Source organism: Amblyomma maculatum, chromosome 1, assembly GCF_055883805.1.
Source record: "Amblyomma maculatum isolate TAMU_Amacu chromosome 1, ASM5588380v1, whole genome shotgun sequence".
Lineage (NCBI taxonomy): Eukaryota > Metazoa > Arthropoda > Arachnida > Ixodida > Ixodidae > Amblyomma > Amblyomma maculatum.
Genome location: NC_139344.1, coordinates 53,742,922 through 53,761,939, shown reverse-complemented (window position 1 = coordinate 53,761,939; position 19,018 = coordinate 53,742,922). Strand labels below are relative to the sequence as shown.

General features: G+C 46.7%; 1 protein-coding gene across 1 annotated transcript in view; it reads right to left on the bottom strand.

Annotated features, from left to right (window-relative positions):
- Positions 1-3,747, bottom strand: part of LOC146202390 (nose resistant to fluoxetine protein 6-like) — a 97,471-nt gene extending 93,724 nt beyond the window's left edge. Inside the window, exon 1 of the mRNA XM_084601168.1 lies at positions 3,342-3,747. Coding sequence (XP_084457294.1) covers positions 3,342-3,747 — 406 coding nt within the window. The remainder of the gene's footprint in view (positions 1-3,341) is intronic.
- Between the last annotated feature and the right edge of the window lie 15,271 nt (positions 3,748-19,018).

Here is a 19,018-nt window from a genome sequence, read left to right as displayed (position 1 = left end):
GTCATTTTGTATATAAGCAATGATGGAAAACGAACTGAACAAGCTTACGAATGCGTATTTTTGACGTTCGATATTTCCAACTTGCTTTCCCGATTAATTAAAGAAGTTTAAAAAGTGGTGTCACGTTTACGTTTAAAGCCTTTATTTTCACAAATTAATATTGCCCCTTAAAACAAAAGTAAACAGTTGACATTATCATTTCCAGTTAACTAATCGGTAAACGTTTAGGTCCATCAAATACATAACGTCCGCTATGATGTACAGTCGGGAGCAAAAGTGGTATACAACACTCAGCCGGTGGCGGAGCTCGAGAAAATTGCCTCCCAACTTTATCTAGCAACAGCTATCTAAGATCAAGATAATCGTGGCGATTCCCCATTCTATCCACATGTTTGTGTCGGCGTCGCTGTCTCTTACGCTGTAGCTAGATGGTATTTTGATGCAGTTTGCACGAGCTCTGTCACTGGCTGAGTGTTGTATACCACGTTTGCTCATGACTGTACAACCCACCTGCACACACTACACAGACGTACCCCTCATTAAAAATACAAATTTGTAAATATTAAAAAAAAACGCGCCTGGCAGTCGGAATTGCATATGCTGCTTCAGACTGTTTGTTTTACAACATGTTAGAACAACATGTTTACAACATGTTAGAACAGGAGAGAAAGAGCACCTTTATCAAAAGATTTCCTCAGGTTCCTTAAGAATGAGACTTTCAGTTTTATCTTCCCGGGCGTTCCGTTCAGAACTATAACCCATCATAAGAATCAGGCACCAAAACGGTCATTGCTGAAAATGTAATTAATAGATCTTTCCACGCAAATATCCAGCATTTAGGCACTTATTGGCCAGACACTTGTTAATTTTCGAAAAAGTTCAGTAATTGCTTGTGAACATTCACCTAAGTGCAACCATGCGGCTACAAATTAAAACTAAGCTGTAGCCTTATAGATACAGGTATCTGCAAGCCGTACTCGTTAGCTTTGTTGGTAGAGAGATTGCCCCCCTACAGGCGGTGGTCCCGGATACGAACCCCCGACCAGGACAAATGTTCTTATAACGGCGAAGTTCCTGTGCATGCTGTATAGTTGCCCCTCGACTAGTCATATCATATACTTTGTACTTGATGGGAACAACAATTCAGTTCAACGCACGCCTCCCTCCTCCCACCTCGTTACAGCCATTCGATCAATCGGCAAAGTGAGGGAGTAAAACATTCTTCTACATTTTGTTGTTTGATTCAGAGAGTAATTTGTTCAGTAGCGCTCTCATCTGCAATTTCTGTTTGTGTAACTCGCGGTGAATTTCACCGATGATATATATATATATATATATATATATATATATATATATATATATATATATATATATATATATATATATATATATATATATATATATATATATACCCACCCCCCCCCCCCCCCACCTGCCAACAGTACATAGTCTAAATTAAATGAAATGTCAATATTCTCCCTCAGGCGTAGACGAAGTTGTTAGTGCTTTTGAAGGTAACAAAAGGTTTGCCTTGGTTTGCGGGATTTAACGTCCCAAACCGACTCAGGCTATGAGAGACACCGTAGCAGAGTGCTCCAGAAATTACGGCCACATGGAATTCTTTACGTGCACTGACATCGCACAGCACACGGGCGCCTTGCTTTCCGCCTCTCGAAAAGCGGCCGCCGCGGCCGGGATGCAATCTCGCATCTTTGGGCACAGTGGTCGAGCGCCCTGACCACTGCACCCCCGCGGGGGGTATTTAAAAAATAAAAGAACCAGGGCCTAACGTCAGTACGTTCAAATTCGCAGAAATTGACCACGAATATCCAATCTAGCGATTCAACCAACCAAGGGATTCAACCACGTTCATAGATGGTAAGTCACCATGACGACGTTTACGGTAACAGCTTCGCAAAATCACGAAATACATTCCTCTCAGTCGGGGAAAGTAGAGCGCTGGAAAACAGCCCAACAAAAGACAAATCTGGCCCTTTCGTGTTTCGCCCTCAGCAAGTTCAGGATGCGCTGAATGAAGCCAGCGTGTAGGTTAAAGAAAGCCCTCTCGCTACACTGCCATCGAGAGCAGACGGCTCGCCGCTGCTCGTACGGCGTAAGAAAAGCAAGAAAGAAGAGGAAAACGGAGGCGCGCAACAGCTCTTCGATGGACCCGCATCGTGAGCGCGCCGGCGTTCGCAGGCTTGTCCAACGAGTCAGCACGTCCTGGAACCTAAGCGGATTGACGCGTACATTTCTAGCCCTCGGTTCTTGCACATTCTCTTTTGTCTGGTAACGCTTCAGCAGCTTGTGTCTTTCCCCGTGTTCAACATAAACTTTGCTGCTTTGGCTTTGATTATATTGAGACGCAGAGCTACCATCAACTGCGATAGCTTCTGCCCGTCTCCGCTAGAATAGCGTTGAAAGTAGTGAAGTGGGTGAGCGTTTCTCGAACAAAGTGTATTGCTGCATGGGATCTCATGCAGCCGAGAAGCGCTGGAGAAAATTAGGCGGGACACACACCCACTGTTTTCAGCTCACGTGGAAAGAGTGTAGAGCACCGTTTTGCGAGATTTAATCGGTCTGTGCTTCTTCCTCTAAGGCTGGCGCCGAGACTGTTATCTGTACCCAATCCTAGGAATGTGAACACGAAAAAGAAAAAAAGAGAAGAGATCCCCTAGGCGCGTGGGCTCCCCTGTTCCAAAACTGTCGGCACGTGCGTTGGAACCACCCTACATCCAAATATAATGTTGCAATAGAACATCGAACCTTTTCGCTGTTTTACAACAGAGGCGAAAAACTAGTTATGTAATTGCGTCCGTGGTCGACAAAATATCTGTCGTCCGCGCACGCAGAGCTTTTCATGTCCTTTTCTCTAAAATAGCAAAACATTTGTTGTTCCGAAATATTTTACGAGCCTCATTCCTGGACTCTGCCTTCGTCCGGTACTGCTTGAAAAAATACATACACGACGTACACCACACACACTGTAGGATATTTTCGCCTTGTTTTTATTGCAGCCACGATATGCACGCAGGATTGACCTGAAGATGTGGTGGAGGCGTTCGTTTTTCGCGTAAGGACGAGATCATTTTTCGTCCTTACGCGATTACCGAGTTCAACCTCGCTATATTTCTGGGAATTTTCACAGTCACCTTGCACCGAGCGATTAACTCCAAGCAGAAAAAAAATCATAGCAGAGCTAGTGACCTTCATACATAGTGCTCTGCATCGCTATACAGGACTTCACCACAATATCGTCAGCGATACGAAAGCTGCTTAAACGCAACGGCAGCATGCAAATAACCGCTGAACAGAAGCAGAGCCAAGCGCGGCGTACTTACGCCTGACGGCCCAACCCTTGAGCTTCCTGAGACCGAGGAAGAGCTTGAAGTAGCTGGCCATGCACTCCGGCCCGACTTCGACTTCGGAGCTGGCCCTCACCATGAGCGGGAAGATCTTGTGCAGCACGGTACCGAAGCCAGTCGTCAAGTTGTGCATAAATCCTTCCCACGTCAGCTTGGGCGGTGGCGCAGTGCTTTCTGCATCTTCTCCCGGCCGACTGAGGTCGTCCACGAAAGCTGAGGCTTTCTCATCGTCTCCGAGCGCCGGAGCCACATTATCCTCAGCTAATGCGACGTCGACGCTGCACCAGCAACAGCAGTAGACGATAGCCAAGACGACGCAGGCGACGCTAGCAGCGCGGTTTCGGCGCGGCTGCCTGGGCGGTGGTGACGGTCGTGCGATCATGCCCGCTGGCCACGAGGAGGGAGACCTTCGGCAAGAACGAGAAGAGCGGCCCGAGAGGATGCGTGTCCCGTTCAACTTTCGCGGGGGGCCTCCACGGCAAGCAGCGACGACCGCGTCGCGGTGGGAGGGAAAGGCGGGAGAAAACCAGTGTACGGAGGTTTTTCCGCGCAGTAGTCCAGTGCGGCGGCGAAGAGCGGCATCTCAGAAGGCTCTCCCTTTCTGCCGAGGCGATGCCCGCCGACGGTCCGACACGCAGCCAATGGCGGGATGCCTTCGGGAACGCGAAATCAGGACACAGGGCGGCGCGGGCCATTATAGTCGGTCACCTGGACGCAGCGTCAGCGGCATACATGGCTCTCGCCGCGCCAAACGACGGCGCTCATCGTTTCTGGCAGAAACGGCACGCAACGCAAATAGGAAAAAAAAGTACGTGAAAAGACGATCACCTTCGGTTTCTTTATAGTTCCTTCACCCGGACGACTTTCGCCCCCTTCTTCGACGCGCGGGTGGCACATGAGGCGGCAAGACTGACAAGAATGGGCGGTTGTTTGTCGTCGTCATCCGTCTTGCACAAATCTTTTTCAGGTCGCGGAGTGTTTTGCCGCTCGTCTTGGCTTGCCCCTTTCACTTTGTTTTTCTTAATCCTCCTTGCTCTTCTTGTTCTTTTTTCCCAGTTGAATGACCTTGATTTGCCAAACCTTTCTTAGCCCCCTGTAGTGGTGCCTGCTGAGGCAGCAGTATACAAACTGTACGTCTCGGCCAGGCGAAAACGCAGAGTTTCTTGCGCAAGATCACTAATTGGCAGAACACATATCGAACACCTCACTTCACGCTGTAAAAAAACGCGAATCTTATAGCCGCCATCCACTTACTAGCGACAGCACCTCTTACCTATGCTCTCGTTCCTTCGTTAACTAACGCTCCTCATTGTTCAATAATTGCCGTCCCTTTCGCCCACGAGGTGGACAGCGTTTGCACCTACGCTCCTCTGACCGCGGACGTGACGAATACAGCGCCAGTGCCACGCCACTTAGACCAGCCCCAACCAATGCCACTGACCCCTCGTAGGTGATGTAGGGCAGTACCGCAAAAAGGCTGTCGCTGCAGAGTGGCAATCTACCATTATTCCTAGGCTGAAAAAGTGCGAAAGAGAAACGCGCGGGCGACGAATGGAACCACACGGACAAGCGCTAACTCGCAACTGAAGTTTACTTGAGACAGGTACGTGAATAAGTAGGAACGAAAACAAAATCTACCATTGCTTCTGAGAGCATGAAGGGGCGAGCGAGTGATGGCGGTGTTACGACCAAGCATCCGCATTTGCGCGCTCTATTGTTCGCCTGTGGGCATGGATAAGTGCTGTGAATATGTGGTGATGGTCCAATGGCTCTAAGTGAGCCTGTTTCCAGGAATCCTGTTTTGTAAGCCTGTTTTGCTTTGTGGACACTCTGCAAATGCCAAATTGACCCTGCCAAGAGAACGTCTGGAAAAACACAAAGAAACGTCCCCCTGCGGGAAATGCAGGAAGTGCTTTCTTTCTTTTGTTCACCCTTCCAGTCGATAAGCCCTATCGTCCAGTGAGGAATGCCTACTTTCCAAAGGAGACGACAGAGTGACATGTCCGCTGACGTGCAGGACAAGAAAGGAGCATGACGCATACAGCCATTAAGTGATTTCCCAGGAATGCAGGAAAGATTTGCAATTGTCGAAAACGGACAATGCTGGGAGCGGATGAGGCGCCACGTGCACTCGGGTTTCTGAGAAGTAAAACCACTTGTCAGAACCAGCCTGTGGTTTCTTTGCTGAAGAATAGAAATGTACCTCCTCTCCTCGCCGTTCCCAAGCTTTTCCCGCCAACAAGTGATCACGCCCAACGAATGAATGCCGGACCAGTCAGTGCTTCAGACCATCAGTGCAGTGATGTGTTCGATTGGATGCCGATACCTGAGGGGCGTGCCCTGGATTTGGTTGGTCAGCATCTTCAGAGAGGGGCTGGACATAGGGGGTTTTAAGGACGCTGCAGAGCACGAAATGTCGCTCTGGGCCCTGGGTAAACGGCTCATCCAGTCGCTTCTCGCTATGAACTCTTAACGCTTGCCATTTTGCTGATGTACCCTTCTTTTTCGTGTAAATAATCTTGTAAATAAGTTTCTCAAAGTGCCATTAAACCTGCTTGTACATATTTCACCAACTTCGAAGATTCAATCCTACTTCAACCCCGAGTCTCTGCACGCTACCAAGTGAAGGCCGGGTCGACGTAGCCCCAGCGTCACGACAACTGGTGACCAGCGTTGGGATCTGAATCTACAAGCCACAACATCTGATGACTGGAGGTGGGATCTGGATCTACAAGCTACAACATCTGGTGATTCGAGGTGGATCAGAATCTACAAGCCACATCTTGTGATCGGAGGTGGCATCTCAAGCAACAAGCAGGAGCAACAATCGGCCAACAAGAAAGCAGCTCGGAACATCGATCGCATGTGTGGGTGAGTGCTTGGCTTTTCTTCTGATGTGGACCAGGTTCTAGAACAGGGTTAGATTTTAGAACTGGTAAAAAGAGTGTGGAAACGCCTTTAGGTTTGGTAGTTTGCACAGTTGTTTTGGAAGTAGCCGACACTCGGAGCGATCATGGACCTACAAAAGCTGCAGAAACCGGACCTGTTGCTATTGTGTGAGGAATTGGGAATTGACACAAGTGGTTTGGCACGAAAACCCTTGATTATAAAGGCAATCACTGATCTGGGAGCCGATGATGAGGAGCTCAGTGAAGCATGGAACCTCATCGGGCAAAAAAAGGAACAGCTGAGACAGCAGAAAGAGCGGGAAAAAGAGGAAAGGGAGCGCGAACGTCAGAGGGAAAAAGAGGAAAGGGAGCGTGAACTTGAGAGGGAAAAAGAGGAAAGGGAGCACGAACGTGAGAAGCTTGAAAGAGAAGCAAAAAAGCTGGACCAAGAAATTGAGCTCCGGAAATTAGAACTAGAGTTGAGCAAGAGGTCGGGCGATTGTCCCCAGCTAGCGGTACCTCATCTCAACAAGGAGGCAGATTTCAAGATGTCAAAGTACATGCAGCCATATGTGATAACAGGGGATATCGGTCTGTATCTGGCTAACTTTGAGCGAACCTGCGAAAAACTGTCCTTCCAGCGAGACACTTGGTCTCAGAGATTATTGACGGTTCTGCCCAGCGAGGCAGCGGAGGTTGTCGCGCGGCTAAGCAAGGAGGACGCGGACAACTACGAGAAGGTCAAAGCTTGCCTTCTGAGAAAGTATAGGCTTAGCGCCGAGGCGTTCAGACAACGTTTTCGGAACGCTACTAAGTCCAGGGACGAGAGTTACCCTGAATTCCTGTACAATTTAAGAGTTAATTTGGGCGAGTGGCTAAAGAGCACTGATTCCTACAGTGATAGGGACGCTGTAGTCGAGCGAATTCTTTTGGAGCAGTTTTATAGCTGCCTCCCAGAAAAAGAAAGAAATTGGTTGCAGGACCGAGGCGACATTAAGTCGGCAACTGAAGCTGCCGAACTCATTGAGGAGTACGCTTCGCGCCGACAATTCAGCAACCCAGCAGTGGATAGGCTCCGCAATCCCAAGTTCAGTGTGAATAACCGTCAGAAAAGGCACTTTGCTAGATTTGCAAACGAAGAAAGGAAGGCTTCTTCAGGCAAACGCCCTAGGAAGGACGGCAGTGAGAAACGTGGGGAAGTGACCAACGCGCAGAACACAAAGAATAAGCTTGAGGCTAGGAAGCCGCTCACATGCTTTAGGTGTAATGAGCAGGGTCACATTGCCGTCAACTGCCGGAAAGAAAAGATTGCTTTCTCGTATGTCAGTGACTGCGATGAAAATATGCAGCTTTTGGAACCCTACCTGCATGACCTAGTAGTCAACGGGAAGCCTTGCAAGGTACTGCGCGATTCGGCCGCAACGATGGATGTTGTCCATCCGGCCTATGTGTCGCCTTCCGACTATACAGGACAGTGTGCATGGATCCGCCAGGTAGTGGAGGAACAGAGTGTGTGCTTGCCAATCGCGAACGTGGTCATCGAGGGCCCTTTCGGCGAGTTAACAACCGAGGCTGCCGTTTCAGGAAAGCTTCCTAAGTGCTATCCGTATTTGTTTTCCAACAAATCGGACATGCTACTGCGAAAGAGGGGCATCCTTTTCGGAGACAGAGTTGTGCAAGCCTTAACACGTTCAAAGGCGCGAAAACTAGCTACACTGCTCATTCCAGAAAAATCCACAGCGGAGGAAACGGCAGTTAAAACAGTGGTAGATGCGGAAGATAGCAGGTCAGAAAACTTTGAGAGCGAGGCATCTCGGATAAGTCAACTTGAAAATGAGCTTGGTGAGACGCGGAATGAGGAAGTTCTTGAGATTAACCTCTTGCCGCCAGTGTCTAGTAATCTCACGAGACTTCTAAGTGGAACCCGAGAGGACTTAGCTATGGAGCAAGCCAATGATCCCAAGAATAAGCTCGAAGTACAGTGGGAAGGACCTGCTAAAGTCGTTGCAGAGCTTTCTAACACTAACTACGCAGTGAAAATTCCCGGTAGGCGTAAAGAAGTGCGCATTTATCATTGCAATCTTATGAAGCCTTATGTGCAGAGGGAAGCCGTGGTAAATCTAACGTTAAACCTTCCCGAGGAGATGGGGGACAACTTGATTTGCCTCAGCGGAAAAGGAAGCAACGCTCAGGAGCTTCTCAGAAAGACGGAGCAGAGAGGAGAACTAAAGAAATCCCAGCTGTCCGATCTGGGCGAAATAATAACAGAGTTTGAGACCTGCTTCGTGGACAGGCCAGGCAGGACTGATTTGACTGAGCACGATATTGAGCTGACTTCAGACGTGCCAGTGCGATCAAGGTGCTACCGATTCTCTCCAAGGCAAAGAGAAATTCTGGATAGGGAAGTAAATCGCATGCTGGAATTGGGAGTAATAAAACCCTCGGAAAGCGATTATGCTTCGCCTATGATCTTAGTAGAAGCTCCAGGTAAAGACCCTAGGCCTGTGGTAGACTACCGAAAGCTAAATTCTCTCACCAGGGATCAAGTGTATCCTATTCCGAATATTGAGGAGAGAGTAGAACAGGTCAGTAGAGCGGCATATGTGACTACGCTGGACCTTACTCGAGGATACTGGCAAGTACCGCTCACTGAACGCGCCAGCAGATACGCGGCTTTCCTCACTCCGACGGGCAGCTACCAGCCAACAATGATGAGTTTCGGGCTCAAAAATGCTCCATTTTGTTTTTCCCGACTCATGGATAGGGTTTTAAAGGGGTGTGAAACATTCGCGGTGCCTTATTTAGATGACATTGCGGTTTTTTCCGACTCATGGGCGGACCATATGGTACATCTAAGAGCTGTACTGAGCCTTTTGCGTCAAGCTGGACTAACCGTAAAGGCCGAGAAATGTTGCCTGGCAAGGGCGACCGTGGACTACTTGGGTCACAATGTAGGTCAAGGTTTCAGGAAACCCAGCGAGATTAAGATTTCTGCGGTAGCAGACTATCCGCGGCCGAGCACGAAGACGGAAATTCGAGCATTCCTAGGTCTGACTGGGTACTACAATCACTACATCCCTAACTATTCAGCTTTGGCTAGCCCTCTGACCGACGCTCTCCGCAAGACAGAACCGACAAATGTAGTCTGGGACGAACAAAAGGAAGCCTCCTTCGTAAACCTGAAGGCTGTGCTGATTAGCCGTCCGGTATTGCGAGCTCCAGACTATGGCCGAGAATTCACGGTCCAGTGTGATGCCAGTGATCGAGGGTTAGGTGCTGTTCTCTGCCAGAGAGATGACGACGGTAATGAGCACCCCGTGCTCTACTTGAGCAGAAAACTGAGTACTAGAGAGAGGGCTTATTGCGCGTCAGAGAAAGAATGCGCTTGCATTGTATGGGCCATTCAAAAATTGCAGTGCTATCTTGGAGGGGCCAAATTCACCGTAGAGACGGACCATTGTCCCCTGGCTTGGCTGCAAACTGCGACATCGAAGAACAGTCGCCTTCTTAGGTGGAGCTTGATTTTACAGCAGCACAATTTTGAAATAAGATACAAAAAGGGGAAGTTAAATGGGAATGCGGACGCGCTTAGCCGCTCTTTCTAAGCGGTCCGAGATGTTCCTCACCATGTATCCAAATTGATAATCAGGTTTTTTTTTTTTTCGTGCGCTTGTATATGTGTGGCTATGTAAAGCAGCACGTTTGGTTTTCTAGGAATACGTGGGTCCTGAACGTCTTGAGAGTGGGCTTTTCTCGAACAACAATGGCAGTTTTCTTTTAACCTGGTCTCCTCAGACGGGAGCCGAGTGCTTGCTTCGACATGTGGTTGAGTTTCAGACAGCTCGAGCAATTTGGCCTACAACAATCAAGACAACGCGACAAGCAACAGCGAGCTTCAAGCGTTCACGTGCAGGCCATTAAGTCGTCTCTTCATGCAGCAGCTGGGACTGCTGCCCTCCGAGACTCTTCTGGCGGGGGAGGAGGCTGTTACGACCAAGCATCCGCATTTGCGCGCTCTATTGTTCGCCTGTGGGCATGGATAAGTGCTGTGAATATGTGGTGATGGTCCAATGGCTCTAAGTGAGCCTGTTTCCAGGAATCCTGTTTTGTAAGCCTGTTTTGCTTTGTGGACACTCTGCAAATGCCAAATTGACCCTGCCAAGAGAACGTCTGTAAAAACACAAAGAAACGTCCCCCTGTGGGAAATGCAGGAAGTGCTTTCTTTCTTTTGTTCACCCTTCCAGTCGATAAGCCCTATCGTCCAGTGAGGAATGCCTACTTTCCAAAGGAGACGACAGAGTGACATGTCCGCTGACGTGCAGGACAAGAAAGGAGCATGACGCATACAGCCATTAAGTGATTTCCCAGGAATGCAGGAAAGATTTGCAATTGTCGAAAACGGACAATGCTGGGAGCGGATGAGGCGCCACGTGCACTCGGGTTTCTGAGAAGTAAAACCACTTGTCAGAACCAGCCTGTGGTTTCTTTGCTGAAGAATAGAAATGTACCTCCTCTCCTCGCCGTTCCCAAGCTTTTCCCGCCAACAAGTGATCACGCCCAACGAATGAATGCCGGACCAGTCAGTGCTTCAGACCATCAGTGCAGTGATGTGTTCGATTGGATGCCGATACCTGAGGGGCGTGCCCTGGATTTGGTTGGTCAGCATCTTCAGAGAGGGGCTGGACATAGGGGGTTTTAAGGACGCTGCAGAGCACGAAATGTCGCTCTGGGCCCTGGGTAAACGGCTCATCCAGTCGCTTCTCGCTATGAACTCTTAACGCTTGCCATTTTGCTGATGTACCCTTCTTTTTCGTGTAAATAATCTTGTAAATAAGTTTCTCAAAGTGCCATTAAACCTGCTTGTACATATTTCACCAACTTCGAAGATTCAATCCTACTTCAACCCCGAGTCTCTGCACGCTACCAAGTGAAGGCCGGGTCGACGTAGCCCCAGCGTCACGACAGCGGGAAGAGTGACATCTCCCATCGAGATTTCCGAGAAAACGGTCTCTGACAGTAACGCCGCTGTGTGTGCGTTACGCTGATGGGAGGATGACACATTTTACGCTTAAGTTTCCATGCTATTTGGTCATGGCCGTGTTTGACAGGAAGAACTGCACAGGGTAGCGGCATTATTGGCTTCATTCAAATGAGCCTTCTGATGAAAATTGCGAAGAGGTGTGCGCCCAGCAAGAGGTATCTCACACCATATGCGCGAACAATTTTGGCTCCAACAATAAAAACCTCATTTGCAGCGCGCACACACAGCTCTATGTTTGTGTACGCACCCGCATGAACGAGAGAAAGAAAGGAGAGAGTGCAAAAAAAAAATCTCGTACATTTTCAGGATCTCGTACATAAAAAGTCAGGATGAACGGCTGCGAAAACGGAAGCTGAGGAGCAGTGCATTTTAAGGGACCTTCGTGCACACGAATGATCATACCGGTTCGCGGACTAATATGGACATAAGGACTAATGAGGACTAAAATTACATGTACTAACCCTATCGCCATTGGGCGTTTCTGGCCGTGATGTACCCCTAGTGTCGGCTGGGTTTCAGGGAATGAGCCTATGAGAGAACGAGCATGGCGATTTATTTTTTATTATGATTGCTATACAAATAATATTGTCAACGGAATATCACATTTCAGTGTTCTGCAGGTGTTGTTAATTAACATCATCATTGTCAGCCTAACTATAAATGAAATAAATAAGGATAATATAAGAAAAACTGCTCGATACTTCTTGAGAGTCCATATCTGAGCTTGGCTCGTATTCATAATCAAAAGAGCCATCGCTCCAGTCCGCAGTCGAAGGTCCCGTGCGGTCAACCATTCGAAAGTAACCGCGCGCATGGAGGGCACGCTTTCGGTGGCCCGCACAACGGGGAGAAATGGCACTTTGTAAAATCAAGATGACAGATCGAGATGGAAAGAGGCTAAAACAACCTCCTTTGCTGCTGCTAGCCGCAAGCAAGGGCGTGGCAAGAGAGAGCTAAAGCAGCGATCGAGTCATGTGTCGACCTATTGAAGAGGCAACCGCGCAAGCTCCTGAACGGGACGCGTCATAGCAGGTACACCAAAAGAATAAAAATAAAAACCTGCAAACCTGCGGCAGATGGCAGAACAACCCTTGAACCCATGGAGGAAGGAAAGAACTTCCTCCATGCTTGAACCCGTAACAGCACGCACGCGCCGCGAAACGTGCGCGCCGCATGATCGCTTTGCGCGATAGAGAAGCGTGTGCGGAGTGACCGCAACCACCAGCAAAGATGGCGGAGGTGGGATGAATGTGGTCACTCCATACTCTTCAGTATATACGTATCAACACAACGTGGGGCGGAAATACGAACCTGTAGAAAGCTATTACAGATGGCGCAGCCCAAGTGCGCCAGCTTCGCGCTCAGACACGAAGTTTTGAAGGCACGATAGTGAACGTACTGGTACGTCGGTGACACTGCGGGGGAAGCGCGTAAACGTACCAGTACGTTCGTGACAGCGAAAGGGCTAAATTACAAGAGTGCAAGACTAAACAGGAAGCTTCAGTGCTACTAGTCCATGTGCACGTTTAAAAGAGCGTGCTGTGTACCTGCATCACGTAGCCTTGGGAGCCTCGGTGCAAAGACATAGATGTCCCGAAAAATAAATAAATCAGCTGAAAAGCAAACGCCAATATATGCACCTCAATGAAACCTCAAGATTAAGTATTGCGGCAAAACGTACCATCAAGAACAAAATAAACACGAAGTCATGAACCGCAAAATTAAAATATTCTACCCGGGGAAGAGTATTATTTTAAATTCCAAGGAGCGAAGACCATCTTTTAGAAGCGTTAATTACCCTCGTTGGTATTTCATCCCCATGAGCTAAAACACTGGTAGCTTTGTATTGTAATTTCAATCATCTTGTTCGCTTTTCATTTGTTGCTAACAGTACACTTCTCGAGGAATCGTAATTAAAGAGCCGAAGTAAGCGATGGGACTAACCGTCAAGTTGAGGCCCTGCCAAAAATTGTCGAATATAAGAAAAGACCTTAACTTGCAGTTAACTTGATGCAAATAAACGAGAGTAAGACCAAAGCTCTCATATTTAGGCCGAAAAACAAAGTTATCCCACCGCACGATAATATTATATTAAACTCGCGGGATGTAGAAATAGTTGAGCAATTTAAATGCCTCGGGGTTATATTTTCTGCCAGTATGTCATGGGATTATCATGTCAATTATATCTTGAAAAAAATAGCTCAAATCACTGGTATTATAGGCCGTCTAAAATACATACTTCCCACAAAAACTAAGATGCTGGTATACAATTGAATATTCAACTCGCATTTAAACTATTGCCAGTTAGTGTGGGGCACTACAACATTCACTAACCTTGAACGTATTCATTTAATGCAAAAAAGATATCTCCGAAATACATATAATTTACCGTTCCGACATCCAAGTGCAGCTCTCTTTTGTCATTATAGAGTTATTAAAGCACATAATCTTTATAAATATCGCCTCAGTGCTACTTTTAAAACAGAAATCAGGAATAATGTAACAAACCTTAAGAATTTAGCAGAACTGAGGAAAAAAGAATCAGTCTATCCAACAAGACGTGGCGAAGAATGGACAGTGCCAACACCTCGATTAAATATTGGTAGGGAATGCCTTCAGTACACTCTTCCATCTCTTCTAAATAGGTATATCCACATTAACCTCGATTTGTTTTCTTTTCCACGTCGTGAACTACATAATTTGTTTTTGAATAACATGGTTTAAGTTTCATTATGTATACATATTGCTGTTTCGTGTATCTTCTGGTGTTTCTTGATGAGCTTGTTTTTAAAATTGTATAAACTCTTGTTTTGCCTCCCTGCCAATAATTAGGATTGTAGACTCGTCAAGCTGCCCAAGGACAGCTTTTTTCTACGATTCCTCCATCTGTAGTTTTAGATGGGAAATAAACTATGACTTTGACTTAACTTTGACCTTACCAAGCCTGGAAGGAAAAAAAAAAACAGAATGAAGTTTCGCGAATAACGAAGACCATTAACGAAGTAGGCTTGCCTTGAATGCAGGGTAAATGAGTCAGTTTTTACTTTCGTGCTTTATAACCAATACATGATGTTTGTCAAGTTTTTCTTTTCTTAATTTTGTGGCGCTATTTTGGAAGAGAGCAACCTTTTTCGCGACAAGCAGTGCGCTTTGCACCGATAGCCGGCATGTCCACAGTTTGTTCACACAGCCATTTCTGTAGCCGCTCAAACAAAATCTGCAACGCCCAGAAATATACCATGCGTTTCAGCGAACCGAAAAAAAAAACGCATGAGCTGGCCTGCTTCAGCAACGCGCTTTTTATTTCTTCACACGAAATCACGTTTCAGAATAAACACATTACAACGACAGTGGCGAGAAAATTCCTAAATAAAACTTTGAAGCAGGGAATAAATATCTCCAGAAATAAACTCTCAGCAGCTGTGGACGTATCTACTGCAAAATTTCTTCCAATTATATTGCGAACGAAAGCTTTCAATTTGCTTTTTCTTCAAATTAACACGGTTGGTCGGTCTGTACGATTGAGGAATTCGATACCATACACAAGCCAGTGTCATATCAACTTTGTATGCAAATGAAAAGTCACTTCCTGACGCCCCTCAGCTCGAGCAAATTTAGCACTTTTTTTACTCACAAAACCGAAAGTGAGTGCATTAGGCACGCAATAAGCTCGGTGTGGATACAGTAGTTTCGCTACAATCACTAACGTTGTCGTGACTATAGCGCCGAATTCGAACTGCCTGCTCTACTGTCCCGTGTCATGTACTCTCTTTTGCTGTCGATCGCTCTCGAAAATAATCTCGCAGCTGCCAATGGCTGCCCGTTTCCGTGCACCAAGCGGCGAGTTCAAATTTTGCACATAACGCAGCAGAAGAGCGCATGCAGCTGGGAAAGGGCGCCATAGTCACTGCACGTGTCATCAGCGGGCGTGGGCTTGCCACCGAGCTACCGGCGCCTCTAATGTGCTTAGTTGCGCTTTGGCCGGCCGGGAAACCTACTGATTTTTTTCGCACTGCAGGAATTTAGGAAATGAGTTTTTGATCATTTCAAAAATGGATACGGTAGCGTCTTAATTGTTAACGATTCCAAGTCCCAGCGACAATGACAATCCAGCTGTGTCAATAAAAAAGTTGATTACCTATGTAATAGAACGGAAAGGAAACTTGGCAACGTTTAACGCTAGAACCCTAGCTAGTAAAGCTAGTTTAGCAGTGCTGTTAGAAGAACTATAGGGTATGAAATGAAATGTCATAGGGCTTACTGAGGTTAGGAGGCCGAATGAGGCACATACTGTACTGAAGGACGGCATGTACTGTGTTATCGAGGTTTACCGGAGAGGCGAGAACTAGGAGTGGATTATAGATGACTTCTATAGTATTAACGAGAAGGTGGCAGGCCTCGTAATTAAAGTTAATAAGCGGTATAAATTGAGGGTTGTACAGGCCTACGCACCTACATGTAGTCATGATAACCAGGAAATTGAAAGCTTCTACGAAGATGTAGAATTGGCAATGAGGAAAGGAAAGACACATTATACTGTACTAATGGGCGACTTCAATGCCAAGGTAGGCAAAAAGCAGGCAGGAGACCAGGCAGTGGGTGACTATGGGATTGGTTCTAAGAATAGCAGGAGGAAGTTACTAGTTGAGTTTGCAGAGCGCAATAATTAACGAGTCAGGAACACCTTCTTCAGCAAACGGAAGAACCAGAAGTGGACATGGAAAAGTCCTAACGGGGAGACTAAAAATGAGATTGACTTCATAATGTGTTCTAGCCCCGCCATTATGCAGGATGTATAGGCAATCGAGAAAGTGCGATACTGTGACCACAGAATGGTAAGGTCTCGAATTAGTCTAAATCTGAAGAGAGAACGAAAGAGATTAATAAAAAAGAGGTCCATTAACTAATTAGCGGTGAGGGGGAGGGCAAAAGAGTTCAGGATCTCGCTACAGAATAGATATTCAGCTCTAACCGAGGACGATGACATTAGCCTAGAAGCAATGTACAATAATTTCAGAGATATCATTACTGAATGTGCGGTAGAAGTAGGCGGTAGGAGAGTTAGAGAGGATACCGGTAAGCTGTCTAAGGAGACGAAAGATTTGATTAAGAAACGCCAGACTATGAAAGCTTCCAATCCAACAGACCAGATAGAATTGGCCGAGATATCAAAGCTAATCAATAAGCGCAAGGTGGCCGATATAAGGAAGTATAACATGGAGAAAATTGAGCATGCTGTAAAGAATGGGGGAAGCCTTAAAGCGGTAAAGAAGAAATTGGGCATAGGCAAGAACCAGATGTATGCGATAAGGGACAAGGCGGGCAACGTCATCACTAATATGGACAAGATAGTCAAAGTAGCCGAGGAGTTCTATACAGATCTCTACAGTAGCCAAAGTAGTCAGGACCGTAAGGAGATTGACGGTAGGGAAAAACAGTCAGACGTTCCACCAGTTACGAAGGACGAGATCAAGAAAGCATTAGAAACTATGAAAAGGGGGAAATCAGCTGGAGAGGATCAGATAACTACAGATTTGCTGAAGGACGGGGGGGATGTGTTAGAAAAGCTGGCCACCCTGTATACGCAGTGCCTGGTGTCATCGACGGTACTGGAACCATGGAAGAATGCAAACATTACCTCCATTCATAAGAAAGGGGACTCTAAGGACCTTAAAATTACAGACCAATCAGCTTACTGTCTGTTACGTATAAGGTATTTACTAAGGTAATCGCTAATAGAATCAGGGCACCCTTAGACTGCAATCAAGCAAAGGATCAAGCAGGGTTTCGGAAACGGTACTTTACTATCGATCATATCCATACCATCAATCAGGTGATAGAAAAATGCTCGGAATATAACCAGCCCTTATACATAGCATTCATTCATTGTTCACGAAAAAGCATTTGACACAGTTGAAACCTCGGCGGTAATGCGGGCATTGCGAAATCAGGGGGTAGACGAGCCGTACGTGAAAGTGCTGGAAGATATATTAGTGGCTGCACAGCAACCATAGTTCTGCATGACAAAGTAACAAACTAACATGGAGAAAATTGAGCATGCTGTAAAGAACGAGGGAAGCCCTAAAGCGATGAAGAAGACATTGGGCATAGTAAAAATCATTTGTATGCTCTAAGGGACAAGGCGGGCAATGTCATCAGAAATATGGACAAGATAGTCAAAGTAGCCGAGAAGTTTTATACTGATCTCTACAGTAGTCAAAGAAGTCAGGACAATAATTACATTGGCGGTAGGGAAAAGTAGTTAGACCGTCCGCCAATGACGAAGGACGAAGTTAAGAAAGCATTAGAAACTATGAAAAGGGGGAAAGCAGCTGAAGAGGATCAGGTAACTATAGATTTGTTGAAAAACGAGGGGGGGGGGGGGGGGGGGTATTGTACGCTGTGCCATGGTGTCATCGACGGAACCATGGGAGAACGCAAATATCTTAATTCATAAGAAAGGGGACGCTAAGGGCTTGAAAAGTTACAGACCAATCAGCTTACTGTCTGTAACGCATAAGATCGTCTTAGATACCAACAGCCCTAGATTACGGAAAAAGATGCTTCGAGAGAAAGGGTTGACGTTGGAAAAAGCGGAGGAGTTGTGCAAAATTGCAGAATCAGTAGCACAATAAAAAGAGGTGTGGCGTAAAGAAGGCAGCTGTATGGATTTTTCAAGGTGCACAGACTTGCAACACGCACAGATTCCAAGTGCGGCGGGGAGCAATTGCAGTGTAGAAGGTGCAATCGCAAGCACAAACTGAAGCAATGCCCAGCATTTGGTAAAAAAGTGCTACTTTTGTGCAGGGTTTCACCACTTTGCTATATGCTGTAGGAAGTCATAACAAGTGAGTGAAGTTGACATGCTTCCGGAGAACGACTTTGACGTACTAGATGTAGGAATTAAAAGTGGCACGAATGAGTGTGCTGTAAATGCTGAAGTCGACGGTCAAGGAATTGCCTTTAAAATAGACACATGGAGCGCAAGCGAGCCTCTTACCGTTTTCAGTCTATCGAAAACTGCCATCAGCTGGAGCACTTACTCCGATGAGCACAGTGCTACGGGCATATATAATGGCGGCGTTGCGTGCTTTGGGACCGATGCCTTGCAGGAGATCGTCCCGGAACACGAGGCCCCCGCAACGCCTTTGTTATGACGAGGAATTTAATCAGCTCGCTTAACTAATCCCTGTTGCTGCAAATGTTTTTGTTTGTTCCCGTGAAAAGATGTATCAGGCATGTTTATAACGGTGCGTCGGTGCCGCTGACATGCGCGGTGCGAGCTGCTTGTTATCACTTGTGGGCAAAATAAGCAGCACGATTCAATACACGCACGGTCTTCTTGTTCTGGGCATCATGATGTTACCACGTTCTTTCCAACACAGATACACTATTCACAACTTGCTTAGAAGTATTCAGAGACTTGGAATGAGAGCAGTTAGGGATAAGGGTAGATTGAGAGTACCTCGGTAATCTGTGATTTGCTGATGATATTGCCTTGCTAAGTTACTCAGGGGATGAACTGCAAAGAATAATCAATGAATCAATATGAGAAGACTAAGGTAATGTTCAACAGCCTTGGGAAAGAACAGCAGTTTACGTTAGGTAGCGAAGCACTGGAAGTAGTAGGCGAAAATGTCTATTTAGGACAAGTAGTAACCGGATCATCCTGACCATGAAAAGGAAATAACAAGAAGAATAAGATTGGGAGGGAGCACATTTGG